This window comes from Lasiosphaeria miniovina, assembly GCF_030549165.1.
Source record: "Lasiosphaeria miniovina strain SMH2392-1A chromosome Unknown B0T26scaffold_6, whole genome shotgun sequence".
NCBI classification, from domain to species: Eukaryota; Fungi; Ascomycota; class Sordariomycetes; order Sordariales; family Lasiosphaeriaceae; genus Lasiosphaeria; species Lasiosphaeria miniovina.
In genome coordinates, this window is record NW_026848225.1 from 4,522,979 (window position 1) to 4,545,344 (window position 22,366).

The window sequence follows — 22,366 nt, forward strand, 5'->3', positions numbered from 1 at the left end:
TTGATTGGCCTCCATACGAGGTCTGACAGTGTTACAGAAGAAATGAGAGGAGACCTTTGGCCGGTTCAGTGATTCTTACTACACACTGGGCAGTGCCTATAAAACCTGAGCCCCTCAGAACATCTACTGTCTTCTCCGCTGAGGACTCAAAAAAGCTCAGTATCTACGAGGTAAACTCGATGAAAGCTGAAGCCATGTCCTTCACCAAGACATATTTCCTGTGTCCGACATCCGATTTCATATTTCCACCACCAACGGGCCCGCTATGCCTTGGGTCTATAATCCGCTCTACGTCAGCACCGCAATTCCCTCTGAACAGAGCGAGTGTTGTTACCGTGGCCAATGAATTCCCGCCTATCGTGGAGACCAACTGGAAGAAGACTGTCTCAACTGAAAAGGGGGTTGGACTAGGTGTCTACGCACAATTCTTGCAGCTGGCCACCGGTGGACTGCCCCTTGGTCCCGAAGTGAAGGTCGAGCACTCGAACAAGATGAAGAATACCTTCGCCTTCGACACGATGACGACTCTGTCTTTCGAGCCTACCCAAGAATATGTCGAGCAAGCTGTCAAGGGACCAGCCGTGCAGGCATGGCTGCGGGAGCCTAGGCAAAAGTTTGCGCTCATCAACGCGCTCTTCCTCGTCACGGGTATGAAGCTCGTCAAGGGCGCCAAGATCAAGTACTCGACTTCGCAGAGCACGACGGTGAAGGGGAATCCCGGCATCGACATAACCGCGCTGGGCGCGACCTTTGGCCCGAAGGGGCACTGGACTCGCGCGGACGAGGACGCGGTCGAGTCCACTTGCGAGGCGGAATTTGTGTTTGCGTTCCGCGTCAAGAGGCTTAAGTTTGGGCGGAGAGTGAAGCTGGAAGAGTACAGTAAAGGCGCCTTTATGGCCGTTGGTGGGAAGGCAGATGAAGGCGAGTGTGTCTTGGTTGAGGATGTGGATGGAGCTGGTATTGAGACGGCTGAGGCTGTTCCCGATGAGACCGAGAATGGAAACGTCTATTGCGTTGCTGCTTGATTAGGTATCGAATCTTAGATCGCAAGTGAGGAGCTGTGTTCAGTATATAAGGTGCAAATGTTCTGTGTATAGGGCTAATTCTGATATCTGTACATGGTCCTCTTGATATCCCTGATTTTCCTGTAAACATCCTCCTCTGTCGAACCGCTATCGAAGAGAATCTCAGGCGTGATGTAGTCATAGCCCGGGCCCCGCCTTCGTCTGACCATACTATTAAAAACCATGTCCATGGAATTGTCCCTTTTCAGCCACTGTCCCAGTCTTTCACTTTCTACAGCAACTTGCCGATCCTGGTGACGGACAAAAGACAGGACCGACGCAGCTAGACCAGCAGCGATCGGTGTGGCCACCGACGTGCCTGAAAGAGCCCTGATGGGCTGATTGTGTCCGCTCATGCCAGCGGGCCAGTGGGAGGAGACTTGCTGCCCAAGTAGACTGTAGTTGACGTCCTTTTCACTTGCTGTAGGGTTGAAATCAGAGGGATTGCCGTTTCCGTCGGTTGAGTGTATACAAAAGACGCCGGGATACTGAGCTGGGAAAGCTCTGTCAAGGTTCGCCCCATCATTCGATGCTGCCGCGAACAATAGCGTCCGCTTGTTCAGTGCGTTGGCTATAGCGTTGCTCATGGGCTCGTTATATTCACGGATGCCGAACGACATTGATATTATGTCCACTTTCCATTCTTCCACTGCATGATAAATAGCCTGCACAGTCCGTTAGTCCAGTCCAACAGGTCTGCTCTGGTGTGGAACCAATCTCGCCTTTGTAATGTCATTGAAGGTATTATGGTCCAGAGTTTCCCGGCGCGCAACTCTGGCGACATAAATCTCAGCGCATGGGGCAACTTTGAGAAGAAGACCTAGAGCATGAGTGCCGTGTCCGATCTCGTCTTGAATCTCGTGTGGTTGTGTTCCATGTACAAAACTTCGCGCTTCCTTGATTTGTGGGTTGGCTTGTTGTTGATCCTCGATCAGGAAGGGGTTTGTAGGGTCGAGTCCGGAGTCCAAAATAGCTATTCGCACAGGTTCGACAAGATCGAGAACAGGATCAACATAGCGAGAGATCGAAGACAGTAAATTGTCCATCCATCTTTCCGAAAGGGGATTTCTGGCGGGTCATTAGTACGACAGAGACTTGTAGTTATGGGAAACAACCCACTCTGATTTAGGTCCTGGGCCCATATGGTGGCTTGCATCAAAGAAATGCAAGCTCTTCTCTGAAGGCTTGGCGAGGTGTCCTTGGGCTTGCGATCCCGGAGAAGGCTGCCCCGATAGCCGTAGCACCATATCCGAATGGAGATAGCTCACAGGCGCGCTGTCAGACATTGATCGATGCCAGTTTCCCTTTGCAGAGGCATTGTTTGCCATCTGGGAATCGACCTGACCCGCGTGGAAGCGGACAACTTCTCGACCGATAGGACCCCAACAAGATTCGTTTTTTCGAGCGTCGAATGAACCCAGATCCCCTAATCGAATGCCCCATGCCTTGAATATCACGTTTTCAAGTCGTTTGACGACGTTCTGGTAGAAGAGCCGCTGGACACTGACATCGTCAAACTCAACTTGCTGTCCGATTGGATAGTACTCCCCAGTAAGGCATGCTTTCGTGGCGAGGTAGTAGTCGACACCAGCGTCGTCTTCCAGAATCTGAAGCTTATCAAGACAGGTGTAGCAATCATCATTGATATTCCTGGCGCTAGGAACTCCAGCGGCGGGTATTTCTTTCGCCATGAGCTCGACAGGTGTGCAGAAGTGAAGCTCGCATAAAAGAATGCCTAGTGCTAAGACGCTAGCGTTAGGGTGAAATATGTGTTTCGAGGCATCTCCGGTGTCGGTGGTATTGCGGGCTGGCATGACTGGAACGTGCTCCAGAGCCAGAAATGGTTTCGTGATGTCGGGGAGTTCTCCATTCTGCCGTGGCTCAAAGAATTGTATCTTTGAGTGATTGAAGGAGAACTGCAGCCATGGTGTCTCCAGGAAGGGAAGAATAGCTGAAGCCAGGGTAGCAGCCAATACTGCCTTCCCCTTGAATGGCAGCACCGATTTTCCACCGTGTAGTTCTTGCTGGCGTTGGAACAAGGCCGACAAGGATACTGTGCTTGACATTCGGTCAGTCCCAAATGTCTTTTGTTGCGGACGAAGCCTCTGAAACACTCCATCCTCGAGAGCGAAGTGTAAGCAATTTCGTTGACCGATGGACTCAGTGATGCTTTGGCATAGTATATGGTGGGCAAAGGCGGGTGGACTGCTCAGTATCGGGTCAGATGAGCGCCTGTTGAGGCTGTGGTGTAGGTCTCTGCACCGTCCGTGTTAGCGAATAGAGGGAAGCCAGGCGCTTGATCACACAATGCTTCGAGTACTTACTTGACCGTGATTCTGGCCTCCTGCAGAATACTAGCTGGTACGGACCGTACGCCGAAGAACACTTCGAAACTTGCCTCAGACTCGAGGTTGGCCCCCTGCTTGTGTTGTGGCAGCGAGAGTCTCACGCTCAGCCCTGAGCATTTCTGGCAAACACAAACCCAGTGTCTTCGCAACGCATTGTCCAAGGACACCAAATGTCTCCTCATCAGCACGGCGAAGTTGGCATTGGGGTCGAGGCTAGACTCGCGGGTTGGCTCTTCACGAGGCAGGACTCGGCGCTTCTTCCTATCTTGCTCCAATTGCGAAAGTTCCTGTATTGCATCGTCGCATTCCCGTCCCCGTTTACCAACGCAAATGGTTGCACCTAGGTCGGCATGCGGATCGCGACTCGGATTCTCGACCATGCGGCGAAGATTCGGAAATCGCTCGTTTCCATCTTCTTCGAAATTCTGCTCGGGCGACCGTCGTTAATAGGCAGGAAGTGAGGGGTCAATAGGCCGAAGACGTACGAAATCTATCTCTCGATGAGGGTCGTCCTGAACAAGATGTTCGAATGCGCGCAGAGTCCTTTTGACGCTCGCTGGGTCGGCTTCGCGAAGATCATCACGCTGCATAAATGAATCTGCGCGAAGCCAGGCCTGGCGCTTCCGTGATCGCAGTGACGCCGGCTTCGCCGACCTTTGCGGTCGTTCTCCAGCGAATAGTGCAAGCACGGATTGCAATAGGCTTGGGGCATCGGCGTCGTCGTCGTCCATGATTGCGCATTTAAAATGATGGATTTGAGGATCGCACCGGGATTTTTGTCCAACGTTGGCTGGACGAACGTTGGCAGATCACGTAGGTGCTGTGTACTGGTCTGTCTCGGATCAGGCTGTGCTACGTTCACTCCCAGATCCTCAGGACGCCGTCACAGCTGCCCGCCTGGGCGCATATCCTGTCGGGCAGCTACAGGTACTTGTGCGGCACAGCTGCAGCACAATAATAATTTAGAAAGTTGAGGGGTTGCCGCTGACCATGGCAGCCTGGCGCGCCTTGCCGGGCTGTGTCTGCCTCCGAGTGGTTACTGTCGTTATTTCCGTGCCTCCGCCCGGCGTCGACACCACAAACGACTTAGACTGACACGAATCTGTGCCTGTGCGACGGCATCATCACAACATGATGACTCTGGGTTACTTCTTGTATGATAACTTGGAGTTGATCAAAAGTTTCCGCCAAAACATTCGCCTCTGTAAAGATTGCGAACGCGTCGATTCTGCGAAATCGGGCGGTCGTCCGTCTTCAGCCTCTTGGCAGACCCCCTCCCAAAACACCGCGGGTCCTACCTCCGCAGTGGAGAGGGCCCTTCAGCTGCCTGGGAGGAAATCATGGGCGACAGACCTGTCGGAGAATCGACTGCAGCACTCAAAGGCGCCGGTGGAGGTCCACCCTTCACCCTCTAGCTCGCGAAGTATGAAGAAACACAGGACAGGACACGCCTGACATGCTTAGCAAATCGATGATCTCCGCCATCACCACCCCTAATAGTAGATACAACCAGAGAGCCGCAAATACATCAATTCCGTCCATGATTAGTACGCCAAGTTTTGAATTTGTGCGCGATTACAGGACCGTGAGTGCGCATCGCGCAATTCTTTATACACCCAGTATGCGATTCATCATATGTTCAACCTCCGGCAAGGACCGCAGATGCTTCTCGACGCTTTGTTTCCGCGCGCTCAAACCGTACTGCTTCCCAATGATCAGGCACTCTATCAAAGCCTTGCAAGCCCGCTTCTGCAGCGCTCCCGGAGGCTGCTGGGCTATCAACGCCGCCATCTCCTCCGGGATGACCTCACCAATGAGCCACTGGTGGGCGGCAGCGTTCTCATAGCAGAGGATTAAGCACGCGGCCGAGGGTATGTTGAGAAAGCGCTCCTGTCCCTTCTCGTTGGCCTGCTGGGCGCACTGGAAAATGGTGATCAGGAGGAGACGCAACAGGGCAGAGTCTCGGCTGTCGCTGGCGACGAGCAGCTTGTTTGCGTACGCCTGGTTCGCGTCGCTGAACAACCCAGCCTCGTAAACGCTGCCGATGTATCCTTCAAAGAACTCCGCGGTGACCCGGGATATGTACTCGATCGGCCCTGGTTTCTGTTTGTCGAGCATGGCGAAGTGGACCGTCATGAGTAAGGTCGTTCGGAGCACGTTCTCTTCCCGGTTCTCATTCCGGATACAACCATCGAAATCGATCAGGAATTCTCTGATGCCGAGGTGGAAGTATTCTAGAGAGTCCCTACCGTAGGCGATGGCGGCCCAGTCTGCGATTGCCGCGGATGTGATGTCGTCTCCTGGCTTCCATCCGTGTTGAACAGCTGTGAATTTCGTCTCCATGCCGGTGAAGGTCATGATGACCACCAGTGCCTGCATATCTCCGGGCGTGACCTTCTGTAAGACATATGTCGGCAGGTCGCCCATGGCCTGGAGCTTCCTCGCACTCTTAGCATACACCAGCCCCGCGAGGAACACATGGTACGGTTTTGCCCATGCCCGCAGTTGCTTCATCTTGTTCTCCTGGACCAGCTCCCGCAGCACAGGCAGACTGTCCATGCGGTTCAACGCTAGATACTTGAGATAGAGAGTCATCAATTTAAGGACCAGAGGAATGCGGATGGATAGGACCAGTCCCTTCGTGACCAAGTCCACAGCTCGCGTCGAATGCTTGAAGCGCGCATTTAGGACCTGCTCCTGGAGCCCAAGTAGCTCTTTCACCCGTCCATCTAATGAATCCGTAGGCCCCCTCAGAGAAGCAACTCCCAGAAGAGATGGCAATTTATCCACGCGCGCTCCTTGCTCGAGTAGTTCCTCCGTAATTTCTCTCGAGTTCACCAAAATGGCTCGCACCAATGGGGTGTCCGTGTCGCCAGTCTCCCCCTTGGCCTCGATGCGGGCACCGTGCTCGAGCAGCACCGACACAACGTCTCTGTTTTGACCGATTACTGCTATGTGTAAGGCAGTTAACATGCTTCGATCCTTGAAGTTGACACGTGCCCCATGTTCAAGCAGGAGCTCCACCATTTCTCGGTGACCTCTGTTGACTGCCCAGTACAAAGGTGTCCGGCCGTAATTGTCCTTCCGCGAAATGAGGCGGGCATGTGTGCCGAGTAACATTTTGGTCCAGGGTACGTTTCCAATGTATGCCGCGAGATGCAAGAGAGTGAAGGTGGGTGGGCTGCCACCGTTCTTCTCCTGCTCCCAGTAGACTTTCCACCATTCTGTCCGGATGGGAGAGTCCGCTCGAAAGAATGGACGCGAGAATTCTGTCGCTGAATCGATCACATAAATGGCGTGGTGGAAATGCACCGGCCAGTACTGGCTGGCGTAAGATAAGAAGGGATCCTGGCCGGGCGTGCTGGAATTTCCGTACCCGCATTCTACGTGAGCCAAACAGGTCTGCATGAACCTCCTGTGGGTTTCCTGGCCCATATGGAACATGTCGATCCCTTTGATGTTGACTTGATCGCTCTGGAAGAATTCTTTCGCCGATTCGTGAACCAGATTGACGACGTCTCCTTCGACTTTCACGAGCAACCCGCCGACCCTAAGCCGCCTCCGGGTCACTTGCGTTGCTGGAATAGTACCAGCCGCCTTGACCCCTGCGGCCACGGCCAATTCTTCCAGTGTAAGGGGCCGGGCAGCGAGAACAACCCATTGAAGAATAGGGACCAAAGCTTCCTTGTCGTCGACCTGCCGAAGAAGCCGCTGATAAATCCCACCCAGGCCTTTGGGAATTTGGCGGAGCACTTCATCAATCTTGCTCCAACTCCGGCCCTGAAGCTCATTAGCAACGAATGCGACCCACAGAAAGGTACCATCAGCGCCAGCTAGCAGGCTCTGCTGAACCTGCGCAACCATCTCTTCGGAAAGGTCTTGCTCGGACGCCAGTTCGGCGACTTTGGCAAAGATATATCTCTCGACATCATGCGTAGTTTCCGTGTCGGAGGCGTCCAACTGAATCTGCTGATAGCGAACGAGTTTGCTCTCCAACACAGCCGGCTGAGGTCGGGAGAGAATAATGAGCTTCAGTCGTGCCTTTGCCCCTTCCCCAGACTTCGATAAGTAGCTTCCAACGGCATCTAGAAGTTTTCTAAGTGATTCCTGCTCGCACTCGTCGAGACCATCGAGGACACAGACTACCTGAGAAGATGTAGTCTGCTGGAGCAGAGTCAGGAAAACCCTCCACAGCGCGATAAAACTGGACATTGTGTACTTGGTCGTCTCCGCCCCCTCGAATGAGCTCTTGACTTCTCTGGCCAGGTGGGGCTGGAGATCGATCCATTGATGCAGGATGCCTCTCAATATGGTCAATGCGGTGTTCCGATTCTTGTCACGATTACTGCAGAAGTAATAGAGGAGAACATTGTCACCAGCGTCAACCAGTGGTTGTAGCACCTCGGTGATATAAATCGCGAGCATTGTCTTCCCTTTTCCAGGGCCACCTGAGATCCAGAGGAGTGGTTGACTCGTATCTGCCAGCCACTCTTGATAATGGTGATGCTTCGTAACCCACTCGCAGGTTCCATCAACCCTGCGTCCCTTCAGTGCAATGAGGGACTTCCGATCAACGTCCGGTCTTGTTAGAAGTAAGGCGTCAAGAACGGGTGCAGCCTCGGCATGCGCGTTTGCGGCCAAAGGTATCGTCTTGGAGGCGGCAGGCACGAATGAAAGGACTTCTCTTGCGTATGCTGCTGCGGTCGCTGCAGCCCAGGCATGCCAGATATCTGAGGTGTGCGAGTCTGCGTAGTCGCTAATTCCTCGGATGATCAGGTACTGAGCGGCATCCCTCAGCCCAGTTGCCTCTTTCTCGAAGCAGAGAATATCATGCTTGTGTGCGAACTGGTCCCGGCCTGCTCCGTTGCGCGTCAAATGGCGGGTGGAGGCAATTGAGCCATAATGAACAACGGGATCCTGTACTTCACGCGGCTGCCTTGACCGGATCCTATCCGGGTCGCAATGACTGCATCCGCCTTCTTCGGATTCATTGGTTGCATGATCATAATTTGCGTCGAAGAGGATGTCTTGTTCTGGGCCAGGGTGGGCAAAGGTAACTGGATCTTTCTGCACGATCTCGGAGATGTAGCGGGGCATCTTGCTTTCTTCAAAGATGGCGGCTGTCTCGGCCTTCCCCAAAGCTGCGAGAAGCAAAAGTGTCGGCTGATCCAACGCTCTGCCGAGAGCAATCTGATCTTTCGCTCGTTCCCCGTTCACGTCGTACTCGAGGACACCCGACCACCCAGCTGCCGACTTGCTGACAACAACATCACCGAGACGAACATCATCCTTCGTATCGGGCACTCCTCCTGCAATGCCTACCATCAGATTGAATCGGACAGATGGGTAGCTTGCATGCAACTGTGCGGTCACGTCGGCCAGTGACAGTTTGCCGTACACGTTCGGATACGCCACAACGACACTGTGGCCCTGAAGATTCCCCAGAATGTAGCTGTTGTTGCCGTCTGAATCCTGATCCGTGGGTAGATTTTCATGGACGCGATCGAGCGCTGCTTTGGCCGCGGCCACCTCAACAGGCAAACGGCAGACCCACCCAACTGCATAGTCTTCACGGGACGCCATCTCCAGCCAGGGCGCAGGTCAAGAAACAAGAGACTCCGGGAGCGTCGGTGCCGATGCGTTGTGTTAGCCCGGTGCGTGAAGCTGCCTGAACGGTCTGTCCATTGCGCGGCAGGGCCGCGACTTTTTAGGCCGTCGCATCGTTACCAGCCCGTAGTTAGTAGCTGGGGCCGGGTCCATCATCGTTGCCCAGTACGCCTATCGCTGGAAAAGGGACTAATCAAATCCATCAATACTGACTGCATGCTTGAGACGCATGGGGCTGGTGACGGAACAAGTAGGAACCAACCACGTCGAGTTGTTTGAGCCAGGATGATCAGGTTCAGCCTCAGCTCGAAGACGCGTTACCAGACTGTGCAGCGCACTAGTACCAGGAGATTCTAACCAAATCAGGCAGCTGCTGGGGCCACACAGCTACAGCAACCACAGAACAGCGCCCTAACATAGGCTACCGCGTCGCTGAGATCGCTGTATCTGCTCCAATAATTAGCGGTTGTGGCCTGTGGCATGTAGGGTCGATTGCTTAATAGCGTTAGACTACTTCTAGTACTAGCATCGCAGCACAGTCTAGGAGCGCGCCCCTCAACTTGTGCAATTGTTGACACATGGCCCTCGCATCAGAGACTAGGATCTTTAAGACGCTGACCGGCAAAAAGCCCATCTGGTCGAGTCCCCGAAGAAGTGTGAGTGGGCCCAGGCAACCAGCCCAGCGAGGCTGGCGCTTAGCGAGCCCAACCGAAGAAAAGAGCCGCGGCGCAACTTCGCAAGACACAAAAAAACTACGAAGCAAAGAGGAAACGCATTTCTTCGATTCCATTCTTACTCACTCTCAAACTCCGGCCTTCAGACATTACACATCACTAGGTGCGACAGTAAATGGCGTCCGCTCCCCGTCTCCGAATTCCGCCCAAGAAGCCAGGGGCGCGCAAAGGGCGGGGAATGGAAGACGACGCATCCGGGTCTGGGTCCGGTGAGGCAGGACGCCCGGCTCTTCTCTCGTTCGATGAGATGCCGGAATGGTTTCGACACGACAACAACCAGTGGATTCTTCACGGTTACCGGCCCATATCGGGCTCGGTTCGCGCCTCGTTCCGCAGTTGGCGGTATCTCCACAACGAGACGGTCAACATCTATTCCCATCTTATTCCGGCCGTTGTCTTCCTCCTCGGCGAGTGGTATATCTTGCAGTACCTAGCTGGTAAATATTCCAGAGTTACTAGCACCGATTTTGTTGCTTTCTCATTCTTCATGCTTACGGCGACCATTTGCTATGCATTTTCGGCTCTTTATCATACTTTGATGAACCACTCTTGCACCGTGGACCATTTCTGCCACCGACTAGATATGCTTGGTATAGGGATCTTCATAGTCGGTGACATTGTCTTGGGAATATACATAATCTTTTGGTGTGAGACTACGCTACGCAATATTTATTGGTCTATGGTTAGTTGATCTCCATATGCTCGGCTTTTTCTGTCCCAGGACTGGTAATCGGATCTAACGCCGTCTTCATCGATCAATAGATTGGGGTTTTCGGGGCATTGACCATCATCACGAACATCCATCCCAAGCTCCAGAGCCACAAGTATCGTTCCATGCGAACAGTAGCGTTCGTGGCGACTGGCATGTCCGTTGTGGCGCCCTTGATTCATGGGCTCGATGTATTCGGGCTAGACCTGATGAACAAAAAAGCCTTCACCTATACTATGGTGGCAAAGATAGGCTGCCTTCTCTCTGGAACAGCGCTTTATGCAGTGAGTCTCCCATTTTGCCCATACAGGAGAAAAATTTATCCTAATACACGTGATTCGAAAGATGAGGTTTCCCGAAAGTTGGTGGCCTGGAAAATTCGACATGTGCAGCTCCCACTCATTCATGCACATTCTGGTGGTCTGCGCCGCTGTTATCCAGATGATAGGGTATCTGGAAGCCTTCGACTATGCTCACTCAAATATTACCTGCTCGGCCTCTTGAGTTACTACCTTTTGTAGAGCCTCTAACCACCGGGACGAGCGGCGACCTTCCAAACTAGGTAGCGCTGTTGGAGATTCTGGCAGAAAGGTGCTTTTGGGAGCCAGGAATTTTGACATTCATAACGAAGGAGAGAATATTCACTCCAGGGACCAAGGTTCGTCAGCAATGGTTAGGAACGCTTGGAATTGAGGGCGTGGCAGTGTGTCAGAGGTCCGTTTATTGTGGTGACTTATGGGGTTCTTTTCCGGAAGAGATCCAAGGGGATCAGCATGTGCCTTGCCGGCTGCTGGTGCCCTCCCAGCCTCCCCTCCTTTTGGCTCGAATATCCTGCTCTTAGTGTTCAATTTAATACTTCTTCCGTACCATGCCAGGTCATCTACCTAGCGAGCTATATCGTCGCGCGGGCGTTGACCGATGAAGCATTCGAGGCCGGCTATAAAACGGTGAACGAATGACTCAAGCAGCCCAAGTTGGAGTACGTCGACTATGTTCCGTTTAAGTAGACGAACGAAGTGACGGGAATAGACGGAAGGAAAGGAGTACTACTTGTAGATATTGGCTATCATCTATTCTGGAAGCTTTGGAATTGTGCGATATGGCTAATTTGCCTCCGAGATAACCTGCGTCAATACTCGACTGTGTCGGTGCAGGATCTAATCTAAACGGTACGGCGGCCCCTGCCCGTGAGACTTGGTCAGAGGATATGGCGTGGCTAATTGTTCTTGCGTGTAGGAAAACTTGAGTCGGTAATTCGCAACTGGGTTTTAAGTCATACGGAGACGTGTTTTGCAAATCCTACAGACCGAACTATCTGTTTGAAGACCTCATAAAGCTTGCATTTGATAAGAAGAACTTATAGTTGTAAGCCTTAAGGCTGGAACGAGGTATAGTATCACCCCCCACCTTTGGTCCGAGTTTCCGAGGGGTTAACAAAGGTGCAGGGAACAGTGAGGCTTTAAGTGGGGCATTGTGCAAAAAAAAATCCTCTTCGGGCTCTCTCGAAGAGCACCCCACGCTCTGTCGGTAGACTCATAATCAACCTAGGTGCTGTTCGTAGTAGAAGTAGCCGTTAGCACACTCAACCCCTAGCGAATCACAGCCTCCCTTCGCATAAGTCGCAATTTGTTTCTCTGGTAACAGACTTGAATCCGGAACCACCCAACTTTACGCACTTCGAATATCGGTACGGCTAAGTAACTCTGAGATCCTCAATCTGTAGTTTTAATCGTTCTTATGGAGCCGATGAATTGTGCGGTCAATTTCGGCCGCAGGAACTTCCCGCATGGGAAAAGATCATCAGGAGAAACCGTTCTCAGCACAAGTAGCAGTCCCGGAATTGATGGTGGGAAGCGGTACTAAAGGAGTTGATCGCCTTGGTAGCTGGCTGTTGTCCACCGAACCCCGGGGCTGGGAGATGAGTGATTCTAGGAGAGCTATGCGCATCTCCACGCCATCAAGCCTAGCAACTCTGCCGCTTCCCTCGCCTGGGAACATGCGCACCTGCCGCGTCGCCATCAGAGCCAGACTCCCTGCGGGTCCTAACGGCAACCGCGAAAACCACGATCCGCCAAGAGACAAAAGCCGAGGGTCAGGAAAGACCTGGCAGGTACATAGACACAAAATAGCCAGTAAAATTGTCAGTAGGGGGTAATGAGGTTCGGGGGGACGGAAGCGAACTTTGTGCGGGAACAACCTAGAGCGAACAGGACATTTCGCACAGGGGGAGCCTCTTTCCCTGAAACAGGATTTGGGAACTCGCAGCAGCCACGCCCTTGGCGACGTGCCCACCCATTAAGGCAGCTGTGGCTACCGCTGGTGATCTCGGGCTCTCTGTCTTGACTTCTTTGGTATAGGCGCATTCTTTTTCTTCCCGTGATTGTCCTCTTACTCCTCCTTTACTTCCTTGGTATTCTTGTTTGAGATTGCGTCCTCGTTCTCGCTCTTATCCGTCTGCAACACGAGCGTTGGCTGGGCACCGCCTCTGGGGTCGTTTTGGCTGGCAGCTTCGTTCTTGTCAGGTTGTGGAACATACAAGTATACGGTTTAATGCTTCATATATCAAGGTGTTTTGGTGAAATTTGTGAACGAGGTTTTGGAATGGGGAGTAAAACATGTCGAATCTTGGGGTTGGGCACGAAGGGTTGAGTATTGAGGGAGTCCTGTGTCCGGGTGTGTATGTTTGTGTGTGTGTGGGGCTGACTTGCGTGGTTTTCCGGATTAGATGGGATTGCAATGGTGCATTGGTTCTATCGAAGTGCAACTTTTCGACCGTCGATTCACCGCCTGATGTATGCCTCGTTCTGTGACCATCTGCTAATCATGTTGGCGTTCCGACGTCGCGTGAACAAGCCATTGCATATGTGGGATATGAGGTAGTACCTTAGTTCGACCAACGTGCATGCACGTTATCTTTCGCTAATTTGGCGCATCTGCCAATCATGCCGTATAATGGTTCAAGTACTTCGAGCGGAGAGGTTCTGCCAAGTATCCGATATTCCATGGATTCGAGTGCAGGTGATTTGCGAAGCGACAATCTATGTCAGTCCGAAAATGTAGGGCTGCGGATCGCCAGAAGTACCCTGGATGTCGACACTGTCTCCCACACATCCGGAGAGCAAAATGTAAATCCGCGAGTTCCGCCAAGCAGACATGGCGAAGTGGATAGCCGTCTTTCCTCCCAGCCAAGGTCTTCGGTGTCGACAAAAAAAGGAGGTCCAGGAGTGTCCTACCGCACTGAGCTACGAGTCACGACGAGTTGATCAAATCCCGCTACCTACCTGAGATCGAACAAGAACTCAAGTTTATTGACGGAGGATATGACCGCGTCTTCTTTTCCGACTGGCGCGTACGTCCTTCTAGTATTTAGAGTACGGAGCGCTAACCGAAGTTGTGCAATTATCACGGCTCAGTCAACGTAAGGAGACAGGGCTGCAGTAATCATTGCTGAATTCGTAGAATCTAAAGATGAAGAAGGAAGCTATGGCAGAGACTGCGTAGGACGCAGGGAAATAGGTGGTTGTGGGCTACGTGCCATGTCATGCACGGGCCATGCCGTGACAGCCATACTCACAGCTGTGGACTCTCTTAGATACGGACCTCATATTCGTCCAAGCATGACCGCGAGAACAAGATAGTTGACATAATGCGTGGCTTGACCCCGTCACTCGAGTGCACGTTGGTACGCAATTCCTAGACATACATTCTAATTCTATCTACTCTCCAATCAATTCTTATCTATCCTCTAAAGCCTGAAAAGACCAGACTCCCAGATCTGTCGTTCATCGAATCCGATTGCAGCTTCGAGGGGACGCTCCGTTCCTCTTAAAAGGACGGGTCCGCATCATCAAGTAAGCCCCCTTCTATAGAAAGCGCATGTCTCAGAGTTCTTAGTAATTAACATGGCTCAGCGCATGGCGTCCTTTGCGGCATACCGTTCAAGAGTGGCCACTTGCTCTCTGCGAGTCGAGTTTGATGTCGCAACAAGACCTTGTGGAATGTGACCACGCTCGGCGGAGGTTCAAAGGGTGCGCTTTTTACGCGTACTACAACCCTGATCATAAATGGCACTATCTGTCAAGGCAGAAACCGGAGGAGGTTATGTTTTTGAAGATCTTTGACTCGGATCCCTTAGTTAGAGCTACGAGTACATCGACCCTCCCGTGCCCTCCCGCTCTACGTCAAGCATTAAAAGGGCCGTAAACGTAAGATTGTCCTCATACATCTTTCCAACACCTAGATAGCCCTAAGGACTGTCCCCCTCGCGAGAGTATCGAGGTCCGCGCACTAATATTTAACTACCCGACTGATAAATAACTGCTGGGCACAATGAATAAGCCAAATTGGTGCAAGTGTAGCCCATAATTCGGGGTTGCCACCGACAAGCTGGTCAAAGCCCCTATTCCAATTTTCCTTCAGAAGATTACTTCCTTACCACAATAAAACCTCAATTTCACTACTCAAACTACGTTATTTAACCCTTCGTTAAAGTGTTTGATAATAGCCGGGACATATATAAGGAAATTGTCACGCGCATTCACAGGGCAACGGAAATGAAGCATTTGATGCAGGGAGGTAAGGCTTGAATTGTCTGAAAGGTCTAATCTCTTGTTTCCTTTGGCAGGGCCAAAAGTCTCTCTTTTATAGTTATGAATAGTGGCAAAAGCTGGTGGCGAAGAATCACATAGCAGCTTCTAGATCTTTCTTGCTCACTAATCCCAATATTGTGACAGAAATATTAGGAGATAGCTGGGCCTTATTTACTATCGATGGCCATTGTACAACCGTGTTTCGTGTTCCCGCGGTCTCTTCGACTTGTAGTGACAGTGGCCATACTGTCCGGACCTTGTGTCAACCTTTGTTCCGCACTGTCAATACCCTAGGCGTCCTACCTTGCAGTCCGACTCGTTTGGGTGTAAGTTGTGACAGTAGGGCGTCCACCATGGGGGCTCGGTAGGTGTGCAGTCCCCGCAAATCACTTCCTCAAATCGTTCTGATGTCTCCATGGAGATGCAAGGCAATGCGCGTGCGCAGAGAATTCAGCCATCCGCCGTTAAGGTCTTCAATCTGCCGCATGCGAGCGTGCCGTAGCAGCGGCCTCAAACTCCTAAACCATCGTTAGATTATCCTTCGCAGACGGAATAACAGACAGACATGCCTTACACAAGGAGGAGTACCTGACAATCGCATCTTGACCGCCTACCTCCTCCTCCCTACCCGCCCGGACCCGATTCATCAGGAGTCTTTCGATGATGTGGACGTACTTTGACGCACTCGACCCTATATCTTCGTTCGTGATATCTGGGTTTCGGATTTGAGCGATAACCACTCGGAGCCATTGGTTAATACCAGACCATTGAAGGATGTGGCCACCTAGTGCAAATGTCTGTGCTCCCCGTATTCTGAAAACAAAGTGGATTGTACGGGACGGGAAAAATACCGTCTGCCCTGGCGAGAGGACGACGTATCTCCATTCTCCATCGGTACAGCTATACGGATTGGACATCCATGCCTCTTCTTCCTGCTGGCTTGGGTGGGACATCCATCCGAAGCCGATGCACCCCTCCTGAGCCGTAATCCAGGTTGAGTAGCCATGGCTGTCCATATGCGGTGCTGTACTGTGTCCTCCCTCAGATAGGAGTGCCCAGTCAATCACATTACGCCATGTATTCCAATCTTGCCCAGGTGCTACTACTCTTTCGGCACTGCCACCCATCAGAATCGCATCACGTACTTGGAGAAGAAGCTGGCAATTCTCTCCTTCTAGAAAGGATGGTAGGGCTGAAGGTAACGGGCTCTGAAGATCAAGAAGGTTCCAGGGGTTATTTGTCGGGCGCTGTGCGAGGAACCGGTCTCGAACTTCCGAAAGTGTTTTTCTCTGATAAGAGTCTCCTCGTAGAGTACGAGAGGGTACCTGAACCGATACGGCCCGATCAAGGCCAAGATCTTCTATACGGCGGAAAAACTGCGAAACCGGGCGATCGCTCCCCACCCACTGATACCGTTGCTGACGTTGCGTGAAGATAGGCATACTAACTAGCCCGAACTCGACTTTTCGGGCTGCTTCTTCTCCATATAGAAAGTATGCTTCCCCATCTGTTAGTAGCTTGCTCTTGCGTAGAATTTGAAAGACCAACTCGTTTGTCCGCTTACCCCAAGAGCCCTTCTCGTGCCCTGTCGATTGCAATTCCTCGAGTGCCTGCCGGCGGTAGGCAACATCGCGAATTGGTTCATACCCTAAGGGCTGTTCTTGCCTTGGAGCGGACGGACAGCTCCGAACTGGCACCTGGTCATCAAGCCGCAGCCTTTTTAAGGGGGGGCTGTCGGCGAGGTCAGGGAGTGATGCACGGCGCCGTCGGGGGTAGGGGTCTTTGTCGGGGCTAGTTGGGTAGAGATCGTTCTCAGCCCCTAGCAGCCATTCAGAGGGCTCCGTACTGATTACCGCTTTCACGAACTTCTTGAGATGTGCGTAGCACATAGCCTGAAAGGGAACGTCAGGTAACGTAGATGTAAATAGCAACCGCCTGACTGCGTGGGCATCGAGCCTGTCCAGAACTACCAGCAGCATTGGCGGCATTTCGGGTGGACAGCATCGCTTTTTACCAAGATCCGTTGTGGGAAGTGACCTAAGCTGATAATTTGTTGGTTTTTGGATTCTTTGTGGATTTTCGTGGTAGTCTGGTTTTTTTCTCCGCGGACGGAGCCGTGCGATTGCTGCGGAATTCGAGATAGGTTGCGAGTCGTCGTTAGCGTTGCCATCATTGGGCGAGGCCGTGTCGTTTCGTCTTGGCATAGAGGCCCTAGACAGGGTTTCGATGGAAGGAGAATCTGGAGGCGAGCTCAGAGGCGTTGACAGGAGGGAGGAAGCGTTATAGGCAAGGTCGTCGGGCAGATCTGGGAGGCCGGCGTCCTCGCTGTTTCGGTTGACGGCGGCGAACAGCCCACCAGTTTCCCCCTCTCCCGGGGTCGCATCGACAATCTCCTCGACAGCAGTGTCAAAACCCGAGTCTGTAGAGCCAGCTTCTTCTTCCCAACGGTCGGACGGGCACCGGACCAGAAGCCCAAATTGGTCAAAAACGAAGCCGGTAGGAAGATCGTCGTGAGTGAGGTCCGCAAACAGCAGCTGAATTCCAATAGGGTCATTTTGTTTAACAAACGGGCCTTCACCCCTCCAGTTCACCAAGTTTTGGAGGTCCACCGGCTCGATGGGGTTTACCCCTGCTTTGATATCGCGACGCCCGGGCATCCGAAATCGTCGAAGTAGCAGTTGGTTCAGCTTCCGTATGGCGTTCTCGCGGCTGTATAGTTTTACAGCTGCTGAGAATTTGTTGCAGTAAAACTGCCCTTTGCTGGCCAGCTGGTAATGTTGAACGAAATCCTTACCCCACTGTAAGCTAATTACCTTAAGGGGCGGGAGCAACTTCGATATGGTGTCCAATCCGACTTTGGCAACGCCCACGAATCGGTCCCACTTTTCCGCACCGTTCTCCTTCGTCCCCTTCAGCAGGCCTACTGGTTGGCGTATACGCTCTTTCCTGCCTTTATACCAGACGCATTCAATTGACATGACATGCTCGAAGGCGGCCAGCCGGAGGACCAGCTTGTCGTTCTCCTCAAGCAGCTCATCCCGCTTCTGTATGCACTTGTCGAGTTTCTCTATGTCGGTTTCGCAGAGGCGGATATCTTGGCGAAACTTCTTGACTAGGCTGGCTTCGTAGGAGGTTAATAGGAGCTCGATTTCGTATTCGGTAGCCGGCACATCGAGAGAGGCGGGCGTGGTTGAGCCGTCAGCGGCCAGCAGCGGCAGCTGATGGGTTACAGCCTCGGGCTGTCTCTTCGGGTCGTATTCGGCCATGATTGACAACGGGATCCCTTGACAATATTGGCTTTGTATTGTAAAGTGTGTGGAGTCGCTGGGGTTGATGAGGCTGGCTCCCACTAGACGCACGGGTCCGTGCGCTTACGTAAGAGTGAGAGTCGCTGACATAATTCCAAAAATGCATCTAACGCAGCCCATTTTTGCGCTGCCTTTTCCCCCACCACAGCCAACGTATCGCCAACACCACAACCAGCTAGCCAGCCATTCAATCAATCCGTACAATATCTGAATAACGCTTCGAGCATACCCGAGAGGTCCGTATATTACCAATTTTACCGCAAGCCGTACACTGGCTTGGCCGCCTAGTTCGTATTGCCTGTGTTGCCTCAACGGCCTCGAATCCACTAGGCTCCCGCTTCGTACTTGACGCTAGGTGTCACGGTCGCTACAGGGCTCATGTGACAGGATTGATTCTATTGGCTGCATTGTGGTTAGAGTGTGGTCTGTGCGCACTGCCTCACTTGCTCAGCACCACCTATTTCTCCGCGCCCTGCGTGGACCCCGCGATAGAGTCTTTTCTCTTCCTTAGCTTTGAATCCACATTCGTTACTGCCTTCAACCTTTGACTTCCCTACCTTCGTAAGGCGGGCCGTCACACTAGGAGCCTACTTATCGTAGCTTTTGACTCCATACGATGGGGCTCTAAAGCTGAAGTGGAGCCCCATCACGTACTAAGCGCTAGTACGAATAGAAGTCTCCAAGAAGAAGAGGCTCTTGACGTCCAGTAAGTATATAAACATATAGAAGCTGTTACGAATCCCTGTGGAAATGCACGACAGTGGGGCACACTCTATTTGGTACGGACCAATCAGGAGTCTCCCAGAGTCCCGAGCTCTAGATCACGGGGACGCGGGATGTGAGGACCCGTCCACCAAACTGGCCCTCAAGCAGCCAGAGCCGCCCAGAACCCCGGGCCTATCAGAAGCCGCTTCGAGGCCCCACCTACCCCACTGATAGATGAAAACTTATTCGCGAGCACGCGACGCGTTGTTGGACTTTTCCTTCTTTCCTTCCTCAGTTTAGAATCTTCGTCGATAGCACCCAATGGACTGAGTTCACCTCAATGCCTTGCCCTGGTCGTGACACGGGACAGTCCCGGGCGGCTGGTGTCCCAGACACGGGGCTACGGGACAGTGGGACTATTTCTATTGGTCCACATTACATAGATATATACGACGACCGTAGTGTGACGGCCCGCCTTACGCAGTAGGGATGTCAATGGTTGAAGGCAGCAACGAATGTGGATTTAAAGCTAAGGAAGAGAAAGGAATCTATCGCCGGGTCCGCGCAGGGCGCGGAGAAATAGGTAGTGGTGCTCAGTGCGCACAGGCCACACCCTAAGCACAATGCAGCCAATAGAATCAATCCTGTCACATGAGCCCTGTGGCGACCGTGACACGTAGCCACGGTCTTAGATAGCTCTTGCTTGGTTCCTCAAGCAAGCAATTACATTCATCATGTGTTCATACATTTTGGACAGCATTCCAGTTTGACTGTATTACCGCAATAGGAGCTTGCCCTTTGTTCATTCTTAATAGTATTACAAACCACTCGACTGTTAGGGTCGTCTGTCTATAAGGAAGCACAGGCTCCACAGGATGCTGGGGTTGGTAATTATGAAGATAGAACAAAGGGCAAGTGTCACGAATCCCTGTGGATTCCCTGTGGCTATGCACAAAGGTGGGGCATGCACTTTTGGCGCGAGCCAATCAGGAGCGTTCCAGGATTCCGAGCTCTGGAGCTCGGGGACGCGGGACAGGTCCGGCCGGGCGGTGACCCGGACGCGGGACCACGGGACAACGGAACCACTGTTATTGGTTACGTAGATAGATATATACGACGATCGTGTCCACGGTCTTAGATAGTTCTTGCTTGGTTCTTCAAGCAAGCAATACACATTCGCTGCACTCATACATTTTGAGTGTCATTCCGATTTGACTGTATTACCCGTGCGATAGGAGCTTGCCCTTTGTTCTATCTTCATAATTACCAACCCCAGCATTCTGTGGAGCCCGTGCTCCCTTACAGACAGACGACCCTAACAGTCGAGTGGTTTGTAATACGTGACACGTGCGATAGGAGCTTGCTATTACAAACCACTCGACTGTTAGGGTCGTCTGTCTGTAAGGGAGCACGGGCTCCACAGAATGCTGGGGTTGGTAATTATGAAGATAGAACAAAGGGCAAGCTCCTATTGCACGGGTAATACAGTCAAATCGGAATGACACTCAAAATGTATGAGTGCAGCGAATGTGTATTGCTTGCTTGAAGAACCAAGCAAGAACTATCTAAGACCGTGGGTACGGTCATCGTATTTATCTAATTGAACAACCAATCAGAGCTCTCCCTCGCAGAGCTCAGTGTCTCCGGGGCGCTCAGTCTTCAAGGACGACCGAGCTCTCAACGAAGACTGAGCACTTCCCTAACTGGCTGTTCTTCCTGCTCAGTGGGTCTTCCTAATCTTAGAGACCGAACGCACTGAGCGCCGCCTGATTGGCCGCACCGAGCTCATGTGGGGCCCGTCCTGCCCGCCAGTGCTGCCCAATCAGCAGTCGGCTTCCAGCGCCTCCTGCAGACTTGAGCCAGGATCGTAACAAGACAGTTGTAAGGAAAAGGACACCCCAAACACCAACTGCGCGCACAGGGTGCGCGCCCACCACTTGTCACCAACTGGCTAGAACACTGCCAGCTGGCATACGCTACGCCGTGGCGCCACGACCGCAGACTGATGCCCGGGCCGAACCCCTGAGCAGGTATATAAACAATGGCCCTCGCCCATTGTGACGGCGCCAGCTTGCAGCACTCACTACCACTGCGCTAGAACCCCCAAAAGGATGCCAGAATTGCAAGTTGACAACTTGCAACCTGTAGTAAGCTATATAGTACTGCTACGGCCATTGCGCGCCGTGACACCCATCTTCCTTTGCGAGGGCCAGGTTGAAGTCTTACACCAATACAAGTCATTGCTCCCCTACCTTCTTGCCTGCATTGTGACCACCTTGATCAGGCGTACCTACCTTCTCTTACAACAGTCAAGTGGTTTGTAATACTCTGGCCTTGACGAGAGTCCCAGCGGACTTCAGCGATACGGTTGTAGATATCTTTGTGAAGGCAGGCATATACAGGTGAAGGGTGATCGTCACCTAGATCACGGAATGCGGTAGGCTATTCGTGAAAAGGTAGGTAAATTGATGATCGAGGGAGGAAGCTCGGGAGCACTGCCCTGCTGAGGACCTTATTAATGTAGTCCTTTGGTGAGGCAGACGCGGTCCAATCGCGTCGGGCTAAGCCCCGCTTCCCTATGTACTTAGACAGTTAGACTACACGTGCCTGTCATATGACCCTGTCTTGGCGCTCCCTCGCTCAATCAGGCATCAACAGGAGTCAAGGCTGCAAGTAAAGAATGGCTGAATTCGTAAATAACTAAGCTAAGGAAAGGAAAAGGAAAAGAAGCCTGCAGTTCTTGCAGGCTGTGGTTTTGTGGTGGGGAGAGGGGCAACTGGGCTAGTCCCAATTGGGGAGGGTGGGGCCGCGGGGTGGAGCCTGCAACTAGGGGCCTATCTTCTCCTTGTTTGACATATGGGATGTAAAAGCGTAGCCTCGAATCTTTGCGTACGCGTTAATTGATTTGAATAAGGCCTACCGAGACTAGAAAAAGCCTTCGGGAGGGAGGCAGGTATCAGGGAAGGTAGCCATGGTTGTGGTGTTGGCGATACGTTGGCTGTGGTGGGGGAAAAGGCAGCGCAAAAATGGACGCGTTAGATGCATTTTTAGAATTATGTCAGTGACTTTCGCTCGTACGTAAGCGCACGGACAGGTGCGTCTAGTGGGGGCCGGACCCACAGGGACACATCAGAATCCTGATGACTCGTTGTGGGTCTTCTGTAGGCCTATTCATTGGCTGGAGGACTTGACAGCAGAAGGACAAGAGAAAGTGAGGCTGGCGGGATGTTGTTGATTGGCCGAGTGGGAGCCCACGGCCCCACGTTTGTCCAGAGACCTTCTGAAATACCAGCGTGCGCAAT

At 52.4% G+C, this 22,366-nt stretch overlaps 7 protein-coding genes across 7 annotated transcripts; 3 read left to right on the plus strand and 4 right to left on the minus strand.

Moving 5' to 3' along the window:
• Positions 1-35: 35 nt before the first annotated feature.
• On the plus strand, positions 36-1,081 carry B0T26DRAFT_724660 (uncharacterized protein). Its single transcript, XM_060442704.1, has one exon. The coding sequence runs from the start codon at positions 180-182 to the stop codon at positions 1,023-1,025; it is 846 nt and encodes a 281-aa protein (XP_060293648.1). The 5' UTR covers positions 36-179; the 3' UTR covers positions 1,026-1,081.
• B0T26DRAFT_805800 (uncharacterized protein) lies at positions 1,063-4,340 on the minus strand. Its single transcript, XM_060447165.1, has 5 exons — positions 3,898-4,340; positions 3,389-3,837; positions 2,184-3,320; positions 1,787-2,132; positions 1,063-1,729 (listed from the first exon to the last, which is right to left on the minus strand). Exons 1-5 carry the CDS (start codon positions 4,141-4,143, stop codon positions 1,100-1,102), a joined length of 2,808 nt encoding a protein of 935 aa, XP_060293649.1. The 5' UTR covers positions 4,144-4,340; the 3' UTR covers positions 1,063-1,099.
• Positions 4,341-4,943: 603 nt separating this feature from the next.
• B0T26DRAFT_787887 (uncharacterized protein) lies at positions 4,944-9,284 on the minus strand. The gene has a single exon (XM_060446808.1). The coding sequence runs from the start codon at positions 8,993-8,995 to the stop codon at positions 5,021-5,023; it is 3,975 nt and encodes a 1,324-aa protein (XP_060293650.1). The 5' UTR covers positions 8,996-9,284; the 3' UTR covers positions 4,944-5,020.
• Positions 9,285-9,706: 422 nt separating this feature from the next.
• On the plus strand, positions 9,707-11,328 carry B0T26DRAFT_836629 (hemolysin-III related-domain-containing protein). The gene is made up of 3 exons (XM_060447516.1): positions 9,707-10,435; positions 10,516-10,746; positions 10,808-11,328. Exons 1-3 carry the CDS (start codon positions 9,869-9,871, stop codon positions 10,964-10,966), a joined length of 957 nt encoding a protein of 318 aa, XP_060293651.1. The 5' UTR covers positions 9,707-9,868; the 3' UTR covers positions 10,967-11,328.
• Positions 11,329-14,224: 2,896 nt separating this feature from the next.
• On the plus strand, positions 14,225-14,779 carry B0T26DRAFT_652060 (uncharacterized protein; the record flags this gene model as incomplete). Its single annotated transcript, XM_060438331.1, has 3 exons — positions 14,225-14,313; positions 14,374-14,609; positions 14,673-14,779. Coding segments are annotated over 3 exons (432 nt in total), but the record flags the coding sequence as incomplete, so codon positions are not given.
• Positions 14,780-15,118: 339 nt separating this feature from the next.
• Positions 15,119-18,376, minus strand: B0T26DRAFT_724671 (uncharacterized protein). The gene has a single exon (XM_060442705.1). It carries the CDS (start codon positions 18,315-18,317, stop codon positions 15,570-15,572), a length of 2,748 nt encoding a protein of 915 aa, XP_060293653.1. The 5' UTR covers positions 18,318-18,376; the 3' UTR covers positions 15,119-15,569.
• A 2,568-nt stretch (positions 18,377-20,944) lies between these two features.
• Positions 20,945-21,330, minus strand: B0T26DRAFT_724680 (uncharacterized protein; the record flags this gene model as incomplete). Its single annotated transcript, XM_060442706.1, has 2 exons — positions 21,259-21,330; positions 20,945-21,120 (listed from the first exon to the last, which is right to left on the minus strand). Coding segments are annotated over exons 1-2 (223 nt in total), but the record flags the coding sequence as incomplete, so codon positions are not given.
• Positions 21,331-22,366: the final 1,036 nt, after the last annotated feature.